This window comes from Octopus bimaculoides, chromosome 26, assembly GCF_001194135.2.
Source record: "Octopus bimaculoides isolate UCB-OBI-ISO-001 chromosome 26, ASM119413v2, whole genome shotgun sequence".
Lineage (NCBI taxonomy): Eukaryota > Metazoa > Mollusca > Cephalopoda > Octopoda > Octopodidae > Octopus > Octopus bimaculoides.
Genome location: NC_069006.1, coordinates 166,716 through 177,150, shown reverse-complemented (window position 1 = coordinate 177,150; position 10,435 = coordinate 166,716). Strand labels below are relative to the sequence as shown.

General features: G+C 38.2%; 1 protein-coding gene across 3 annotated transcripts in view; it reads left to right on the top strand.

Annotated features, from left to right (window-relative positions):
* Positions 1–10,218, top strand: part of LOC106881618 (mitofusin-2) — a 52,515-nt gene extending 42,297 nt beyond the window's left edge. For 2 of the 3 annotated variants that reach the window (XM_014932083.2, XM_014932082.2), the window contains exons 14-18: positions 1,739–1,956; positions 2,260–2,388; positions 4,457–4,653; positions 5,608–5,742; positions 7,645–10,218. In XM_014932083.2, the coding sequence (XP_014787569.1) occupies positions 1,739–1,956; positions 2,260–2,388; positions 4,457–4,653; positions 5,608–5,742; positions 7,645–7,714 (749 nt within the window). In that variant the 3' untranslated portion in view covers positions 7,715–10,218. Of the gene's footprint in view, positions 1–1,738; positions 1,957–2,259; positions 2,389–4,456; positions 4,654–5,607; positions 5,743–7,453; positions 7,552–7,644 lie in introns of all 3 variants that reach the window. The other variant, XR_008266864.1, reaches the window with a different exon arrangement.
* The last annotated feature ends 217 nt before the right edge of the window (positions 10,219–10,435 follow it).

Below are 10,435 nucleotides of genomic sequence, written 5' to 3'. Positions count from 1 at the left end.
TATATATATATAAAATGTATGTTTGTGTGTGTGCACTTATATATATGGAAGGCTTCAAGTTATTAATCAACTTGAGACTATAGAACATAACATTTGCCACGCAGTGGGATTGAACCTGAGATGAAGTAGTTGCAAAGTAGACCACGTAACCCTACCTTGTGCTTAAGATGAATGTCTAAACTTGTATTCCTTGGATTAATATTTTCTATGAATTTTGCCCGATTTATTTTGCTTCCACTGTTTTAAATTTCTTTCATCTTCTCTAATTAATTTAACTCATTTTTATTGCAATTAATCTGGTTTTAAATTTTACTTTTTTGTTAATCTATTTCTATTGAAACAAAATGTTTTTGTTTAAATTGATTTTCAAAAATAAGAAAATTTAGTGACAAAATTTGGTCTTTGAAGCCTAAATTGACTCAAAGTCTTGAATGAAGATTTTAATTTTGACCAATTTAATGCTTTTGTTGTCGGATTTCTGTTGAAACACACTGCCTTTGTTTCAATTAATTTTGAAAATAATGAAGAAATTAGTAAAATAACTGTTATTGTTAATTAGTCTTTGAAAGACTGATGAGAGGCTTTGATTTCAATTGCTTTAAAATGGAAGATTTCTATTGTAAAACCAGGAGTGGTCTTAGGCAGGTTGATATCAAAAGGGTTAAGTAATTATATTGTTATTCTATTTGTGTAATTAACTGTTTGATTGTTGTTAAAATTGATAATTACAATGTGGCTCCACCTACATACAAATACACTTCCTTATCTTCTAAGCTTTATATTCAAAACAAAAATAAGTTAAGCAAAGCAACTCAGAGGAGTGGCCAGTGGCATATATTTGAACAACTATATATCGAAATAAAGGTATATTAAATAACATACAAGGTAACTTCTTGGTTAATTGAAATCCTCACTACTGCCAGAGAGGATAGACCAATCACTTAGTGACAGTTGGTGCCAGCTGTAAATTAGAAGGGGAGATAATCTAACGCTTTAACGTTTAAACTGGCCGTATCAGACCAGTCAGATCTAACTTACAATGTTACTCTCAAAAAATGAGCAATTACATCATTGAAATCTTGGAGCTATGAGATAATGCATAATTAAATTAAAACTAGGTGGATAAATAATACATTTGACAGAGTAATCTCAATGCTAAAGGGTTAAACCAGTCATATCCAACCCAAATATTCTAACCATCTTAATGGTCCGACCAGCCAGTTCTGGCCTCTCTCAATTACATCATTGAAATCTCGGAGCTATGAGATAATACAGGATTAATTCAAAATAATGTGAATAATTAAGCATTATATTTGACAGAGAGGGATCTGAATGCTAAAGGATTAATGGGTGTCTTCTACTATAGCCCCAGGCTGACCAATGCCTTTACCTGTCCAAAGTTTCAATGGAAGATTTTAATTCAGAACTCTTGAAAACAAGATGTTTGTACCACAGAGCCTGGAGCAGTCTCAGGCATTTTGGTATCAAAAAGGGTTAAACAGAAAAACAACACCCATTTAGATAGAATCACACACACACACACCTCATTTGTTTTATCTTGTTTGTTCCTCTGTCGTTGATGTTCCCACATTGAAATCTCAAAAGCTTGTTTAATCTTGTCATCTTCTCCCCCCCCCATCTTTCTTTTTTTTTCTGCTACATGTCCTCGTCATCCTTGTTGTGATTTTGCCGTTGCTGTTCCTTATCCCACGACACCTGACACGTTGACGTCCGACAGAGCAAATGGCCACTCTCCTGAAAGATAAAGAGAAAATCCAAAACAAACTGCCGTTCCCAAACCGGGACTTTGAGCTTATGTATCGGTTAGACTGTCGCAACCTCTGTGCTGACTTCCATGAAGACATTGAGTTCCGATTCTCTTTTGGTCCGACAGCTCTCATGCAACGGTTTTTCTTGCCAATGAAGAAACAGAATTATTTAATCGGAGGAATTACGGTAAATATCAACACAGCCTTTTTTTTTTGTCTTTTTCTCTTTCTTGTCTTTCTTTTACTTTCTCTTTCTTTCCTTATACTCTTTTCTCTCTTTCATTGTTTCTCTCTCTCTCTCTCTCTCCCTCTTTCATGTTTCTTGTTTCTCTTTCTTTCAATATCTCCATTTTTCTTCCTCTTTGTTTCATTTTTCTTTGTCTCTTTCTCTTTCTTCGTTATCCTTGTTTTCTCTCTCCCCGTCTCTCTCTCTCTCCCCGTCTCTCTCTCTCTCTAATTACCCATTAATCACTCTCTCCCTCTCTTGCAGACCCCACAATCCCAACAGCCAGCAGCCACAGATGTATCTCAATCCAGTGAAGTCCTTGTTGCTATGTTAAGCACATTTGCCTCAGTCACCTCTCGCACCACAGTCGGTGCCATGGTTCTCGTAGGAATGGTATGTTACACTCCACTTATTTTACCTTTCTCCATCTATGTCAAATAATCTAGTCCGTGATAAAACAATGTATATATATGTATATATGTATATGTATATAATCGTCACTGAATTTGACTGAGGGTGTCAAAGCACCTACATTGCTAGAAATAAGTTAAAAACTCTTAATGCTCTAAGAAGAGTTTTTTAAGTCTTATTTCTAGCAATGTAGGTGCTTTGGTACCATCAGTCAAATTTAGTGATGATTAAAGTTTTCCATTATGGTATTACATTGACCTAGCTGTTTACCATCATCATCATTCAATGTCCGTTTTCTATGCTGGCATGGGTTGGACGGTTTGACTGAGGTCTGGAAAGCTAGCAGCTGCACCAGGCTCCAATCTGATCTGGCAATGTTTCTATAGTTGGATGCCCTTCCTAACACCAACCACTCCTAGAGTGTAATGAGTGCTTTTTATGTACCACTAGCACGGGAGCCAGTCAGGCAACCCCGGCATCGATCATGTTCAGATAGTGCTTTTTATGTGCCACCAGCACAGGAGCCTGTCGGGCAGACCCAGCATCAGCCACATTCAAATGACACTTTTTACATGCCAGTCGGGCAGACCCAGCATCTGCCACATTCAGATGATGCATTTCATGTGCCACTGGAATGGAATTTCATGTGCCACAACTATAATTTTGGTTTTACTTGACTCAACAGGTCTTCTCAAGCATGAGAAAGGCGTCAACAGTTTCCATCTGCCAAATCCACTTACAATGATTTGGAGCCATGGTAGAAAACACTTGCCTGAGGTGGCATGCAGTGGGACTGAACCTGAAATCACACGGTTCCAAAGTGTTTTTCTTGGTCACACAACCATGCCTGCATCTAATGCTCCCTGTTTTATGAGTTTGTCTGCATTAGAACCTGGAGTCTTCTGATCCATAGTCAAATATATTAGACATCATCAAATTTCAGTTTCCTTCAAAATGAAGGAAATGCATTCTTGTTCGTGAAGTGACAGCCAAGTGATTCCCTGCTATTGGCTGGCTCTTTGGAGGATTTGTAGAACATCAGATGAAATTGTGATCATGTGACTGACCACGCTATCAGATGTTGTTACACATCACTGGTCACAATGCACTTTTAGCATTGTTTTAGCTAATTGAATGACACCATCCCACTGGCTAGCTGAGCAGGCCAACATTTCCCCTGATCAAAGCAGGGACTGAAGCAATATGAAATGAAGTACTTTGCTCAAAAACACAGTGTACTGCCCAGTCAGGGAATTGAACCCATGATCTAGTGATTGTGAATGCAACAGCCTAACCACTAGGCCATACTCCTTCACTCAGATGAAATGTATTGTGGTATTTAAATCCATTTTATGTTCAAAGTACAAACCTTTTTTTTTATTATTTTTAATTGCCACTGTCACTAAAAATAAATGAAATGAAATAAGTACCAGATGAACCCTGAGGTCAATGTAATCAACTTTCCCTTCCTTTAACATTGCTGGCCTTATTACCAAAATTTGAAACCTTTACTATTATTATTTATTATTATTATTATTATTATTGTGGTGAGCTGGCAGAATCATTAGCACACTTGACAAAATGCTTAGCAGTATTTCATCCATCTGTACGTTCTGAGTTCAAATTTTGTTGAGGTCAACTTTGCCTTTCGTCCTTTTGGGGTTGATAAAATAAATATCAGGTTAACACTGAGGCCCTTCCTCTGAAATTGCTGGCCTTGTGCCGAAATTTGAGACCATTATTATTATTATTATTATTATTAAGGTGGGCGAGCTGGCAGAATCATTAGCATGCCAGGCAAAAATACTTAGCAACACCTGTTCCATCTTTACAATTTGAGTTCAAACTCTACTGAGGTTGGCCTTTCATCCTTTCAGAGTCAACAAAATAGATTCTAGTTGAGAACTGTGGTGGTGGGGGAGGTCGGTGTGCTTGGCTAGCTCCACCCCCCCACTCACACACAAAATTGCAGGCCTTGTGCTTGTAGTAGAAAAGTTATTATTATTATTATTATTATTATTATTATTATTATTACTATTATGATTTACAGATTGCTAAAGCAGCTGGTTGGCGGGTGATTGCAGTGAGTGGGGCCCTGTATGGTCTGCTCTACTGCTACGAGCGGTTAACATGGACCAACAAGGCCAAGGAACGAGCTTTCAAACGCCAGTACGTGGAATACGCCAGCAGCAAGCTACGTCTGATTGTTGACTTGACCAGCTCCAACTGCAGTCACCAGGTGAAACAGTGAGTAAGATGCTAGCCACAGTCTCACACACACACACACACACACACTCGTCCGGTCCCGGCTGTGGTCACCAAGTGAAGCATTGTGGACGCCATCACTATTGACCCTTCATACCTATTGCCAGTGAATTATCTCACACATACGCATGCACAGATTCACTGAAACACTACCACGCATGCATACAGATGTTTTAATGCACACACACACACACACACACCAACAGTCAAATCAGTGAAGCATAGACACTGACACTGACAAGGAAATTATCAAACAGGCTACACAAGGGCCCTAAATGTGAAATGGCAGCAACAGATGACAAATGAATACTTTTATGAGGACCTGGTGATAATTAGCGAGAAGATCAGGTAAAGAGACAGCGTTGGCAACTCTGGTCATTGCATGCACCACCTGAACTGGAACCGTCCAAATTAGTGTTGTGGAACCCAGTTTATGGTGATGGAGGAAGAGGCAAACATTGGCACCCTTACATTGACAACTTGCTCACGGACACTGTCCTGGAGTGTATCCAGAACCTCGAGGCAGTGACCCAGAGGTGTGGAAAGTGGACTTAGTTGCTGCAGCCCCAGGTTGGAACCCAACCTTAAAAAAAAAAACAATATAAAATAAACTGGTACAGTACAACTCCTGTTCATACATTAATACATTATTGTTGCTATACTACTACTACTACACACACATGCTGCTATTAGCATGCACACACACACACACACACAGTGTTCTCTTTGTCTTTCTCCTCTCACTTCTGCCTCCACTCCACATTCACATGTGCTACTCTCTCCTTCCTTCCTTCCTTCCTTGTCTCTCATCCACTCGCCCCACCCCACCCTTCCACACCTCATAACAACATGCCTACACACGTCCCCTACCACTCTCTCTTTCTCATACCCTCTCACTCACTCACTCTCTTTTTCCAACACCGTCCACAACAACAGGGAGCTGACCTCCACCTTCTCCGTTGTGTGCCACCAAGTTGACCTGTCCAAGAGTCAATTGGAAGATGAAATCAATAAAATCCAGAAGGACATTGACCAGTTAAAGGACGTCACTTCCAAGTCAAAGACACTCAGGTTTGTGACATTGCTGCTTCAACCTCTTCTCCTCCTCCTCCTCCTCGTTGTTGTTGTTGTTGTTAAGGCAGTGATCTGGCAGACAGTATTTCTTCCAACTGTTTACGTTCTGAGCTCAAATTCTGCTGAAGTCAACTTTGTCCTTTGATACAATAAAGCACCAATCAAGGACTGGTGTCTGATTCACCTCTCCTTGTTTCTCTCTGGAAGAAATTCACTGAGAGATATTTGGGCTGCTCCAAGTTTAACCCTTTTGATACCAACCTGACTGAGACCACCCTTCGTTCCATGGTACAAACTTAATGTCTTAAACTGATCTAAATTAAAACCATTCTGCAGAATTTCATGTTAATTTATTCTTCATGCATCAGCTTAATAATGAAATTATTTTACTAAATTCTTGCTTTTGTAATTAATTGAAACAAAATCTGTGTTTCAACAGAAATATGGTAACAAAAGGGTTAAAGTGATTTAGAGGAAAACCTTACGTTCAACTTTTGTATTGATTCATGTTTCAAACACAAGCTTAATAATTGTAGAGTTATTTTACTAAATTCCTCTTTATTTTCAAAATTAAGTTAAACAAAGGTGCAGGTGTGGTTGTTGTGGTGAGAAGCTTGCTTCCTAACCACATGGTTCCAGGCTCAGTCTCACTGTGTGGCACCTTGCGCTGGTATCTCTTACTATAGCCTTGTGAAAGAATTTGGTAGAAGGAAATTGAAAGCCCGTTATGTATGTATATATATGTATATATATATATGTGTGTGTGTATATATATATTATAATCAAAGATAAAAATCTATATAGGATTTTATCAGGTAGCTAGCATGTAAAGATTTTTAGGTATGGATTAATAGAGTAGTTTGCCCTTATCATTTATTTATATATGTGTGCGTTTATGTGCATGTCTTTGTGTCTGTATTTGTTTTTCTCCTCCCACCCATCACTTGACAACTGTGTTTACATCCCTGTAACTTAGCGGTTCAGCAAGAGACACCAATAGACTAAGTGCCAGGCTTACAAAGAATAAACCCTGGAGTCGATTTCTTCAACTAAAAGAAAATTCTTTAAGGTGGTGCTCCAGCATGGCCACAGTCAAATGACTGAAACAAGAAAGAGATTTGACAACAAAAGGGTTTGAACTGATTTAAATGAAAACCCTCAAACTTCTGTGTTAATTCATGCTTCAAACATTAGCTTTAATAATGACACAGTGACTTTAATAAACTCTTTGTTATTTTCAAAATTAATTGAAATAAAGGCATTGTATTTCAATGAAGGGGTTAAAGTTACCCAAGACATCCTTTACAACTGCCCTCAACAGTTGAGATTCTTGCTCTTATTGTTATTGATTCGAAATTGTAGTCGTAGTTGTTGTTGTTTTCTGTGTGTTGAAGGCCTCAGCAGCCAAATAAGTATTGCTCTTGGCATCATCTTTAAACATTTTGATATTCAGATAGCTCTGTCGAACATAAGGTTCATTTATACCAGTGCCAAGTAAAGGGCACCTGTGCTGGTAGCATGTAATAAGCAGCTAGTATGCTCTGTAAAGGGGATGGTGTTAGGAAAGGCTTCCAGCTGTGGAAACCATGTCAGGACAGACAAGTGGGGCCTGGTGTAACTCTCCAGCTTTCCAAAGCCTCTCAAACAGTCCAACCCATGCCAGCATGGTAAACAGACATATGATGATGATGTAATTATTTATTTTCAGAATGACATTGTAGGGTAGGTGTGAGAAGCTAGATTTGCCCAGTTTGAACATAAAACAGAATATTTTAGCCGGATTCCAGCAGTTTGAACCTGAAGCAGGTAGAAATATTTTGACTGGATCTGACCAGTTCCTAAATGCAAAAGGCTTTCCACTCTGCCATTTTGTTTTACGTTTTTCTTTCTTTTTTACAGAAACAAAGCTGATTGGTTAGACAGTGAATTGAAGTCCTTCACCAACCAATACCTCCAGCATGAGGTTTGAACCAGGGTCCAGTTTAGTTTTACGTATGGATGCAGCTGCTTCTGTCCACTATGATAGACACAGTGACCGAGTGAAGCAGAACTCTGCTTGTTTGGCAACAAACCGAGCTGTCAGTTGGCAAAGAACTGTAAAAAGCGGGGACAGTTTCATGAAGTCTGATCTGATTAGTTGGTCAGCTGATTCCATCATCTATGTATATTAAAAGTACAGCCTTATAGCTTTGTCTTCTCTCTCTGTCTGTCTGTCTCTCCCTCTGTCTGTTTCTTGAAGATTCTGTGGACTATACTATCAGAGAGTGTATATATTATGTGTATCAGCAGGAGATGAAACCACATATACACTTTATATGCATGTGTATATAAATATGTACACACGTGCATACACATACACACACACACATACATACATATACATATGCACACACATATACATACCAGCCTATGTGTGTGCATATAAGTTTTAGTGATTCCAACCAAAACCATGTTGATGCACTATCTTTGTTTCTGCATGAATCTCTGTGTGTGTGTGTGTGTGGATATGTTGACACAGACATGACCAAATGGTTAAGAAATTCACTTTACAACCATGCAGTCCCAGGTTCATTTCCACCATGTGCCACCTGGGACTGGTGTCTGTTTCCATTGACCCAAATATCCTGCTAACTGAAAACCGATGGATGGGATCTGTGTGTGTGTGTGTGTGTGTGTATGAATGTATGTGTATATGAGTGTGCATGTAATTATATATATATATATATATACTCATGCATGTGTATATGAATGTATGTGTGTGTCTATGTTTATGTATGTATATGTATGTATGTATGTATAGATATATACACACATACACACACAGAGGAAGTTTATAAATGGAAAATAAATTCTCTCTAAAAGTGTTCTCTATTTTTCTCCCCCCCCCTTTCTTCTCTCTCTCTCTCTCTCTCTCTCTCTCTCTCTTTACACAGGATCTTCCCTATTGGGAGCCCTCTACCTAGGACCAGAGCCGTCTTCAGTGAACTCTTAATACAAAACCTTATTGGTGGTGAATTCTCAAAGGACAAGCACCATTCTAGATGGGGATCTCTTTTGTGGAACTTTATAGAAAGATCTCTGCAAGAATCTGTATTTATTTCTCTAACCCAGATTACAATACTTATTAAAAAAAAAGAAAAATCAAAATATTATATATTGAAATAATATATCTTCACAAAAATTTCAAGCATATTATTATTATTATTGTTATTATTATTATTATTATTGTTATTATTATTATTATTATTGTTATTATTATTATTATTATTATTATTATTATTATTATTATTATTATTATTATTGAAGGTGGGGAGCTGGCAGAATGATTAGCATGCTGGGTGAAATGCTTAGTAGCATTTCATCTTCCGCTATGTTCTGAGTTCAAATTCCGCCAATGTTGACTTTGTTTTTCATCATTTCGGGGTTGATGAAATTAAGTACCAATTGAAGACAGGGGTCGATACCATTGACTACCCCCCACCCTCAGCCCTTCTACATAATGGGGGCCATGTACCTAGAGTAGGAAGGCTTTATTACTCTTATTAACCAGCTGTGCTGGCAGAATCCTCATCAGATCAGACAAAATGTTTACTGACATTTCTTCTGGCTCTTTTTACGTTCTGAGTTTAAATTCCACCAAAGTTGATATTATTTTTATGTTATTTTGGGATAAAACAAAGTACCTATCTACTAATGGGGTCAATCTAATCAACTGACCCTCCCCACCTCAAAATTGCAGGCCTTATGCCTAAATTTAAAACCATTATTATTATTATTTTTATCATCAGAGGTGGTAAGCTGGCAGAATCGTTAGCATGCCAGGCAAAATGCTTAGCAGTATTTCGTTTGCTGCTACGCTCTGAGTTCAAATTCCACCGAGGTCTACTTTGCCTTTCATTCTTTCGGGGTTGATAAATCAAGTACCAGTTGCGTACTGAGGCCATTGCAATCGACTTAATCCCTTCCCCAAAAAATTTGAAGCCTTGTGCTTCCAGTAGAAAAGATAATTATTATTATTATTGTCGTTTTTGTTACTAGGATGGTAACTTAGCAGAACATTACCACCCTTGGACGAGATGCTGAACAGCATTTCTTGTGGCACTTTACACTGAGGTCTGCTGAGGTCAACTTTGGCTTTCATCTTTTCAGTGAAATAAGTACCAGTCGTGCACTGGGGTCAATATATCCAGCTTACCCCCACCGCACAATATCAAGTCTTGTGCCTAGAGTAGAAAGATTATTATTATCATTATTAGATATTAATTATTAAGCAGAGAATGTCTTTATTTTTGTTAATTGTTTGAAGTGAACAAGAGTCCTATTGTTTCCTTGTCTTTTAATCTTCAGGTGAAACAGGAAACTAAATTAATCTAAGTGGAGAAATATTAACCATCTTTTGTAAAATTGGTGGGTTTGATGTGGAAACAGCTCAAATTCTGTATAAAATGTAATCAATGAAATGACTTTACAAAAGTGTTTATTATTATTGAGTGAGAGAGCAGTGCATGCCATCAAAGTGACACTGGGGTAAAATATACGAAGCCCATTATACCCATCGTGACTACCCGTCTAATAAGGGTACACCAGGCACGTGCATCACAACCATATGTGCGTGACATGGTGATCTCATATCAAGATAAACAGCACATGACCTCGCAGGTGGGGCCCAGTTAGAATTTTCTTCAGGTCG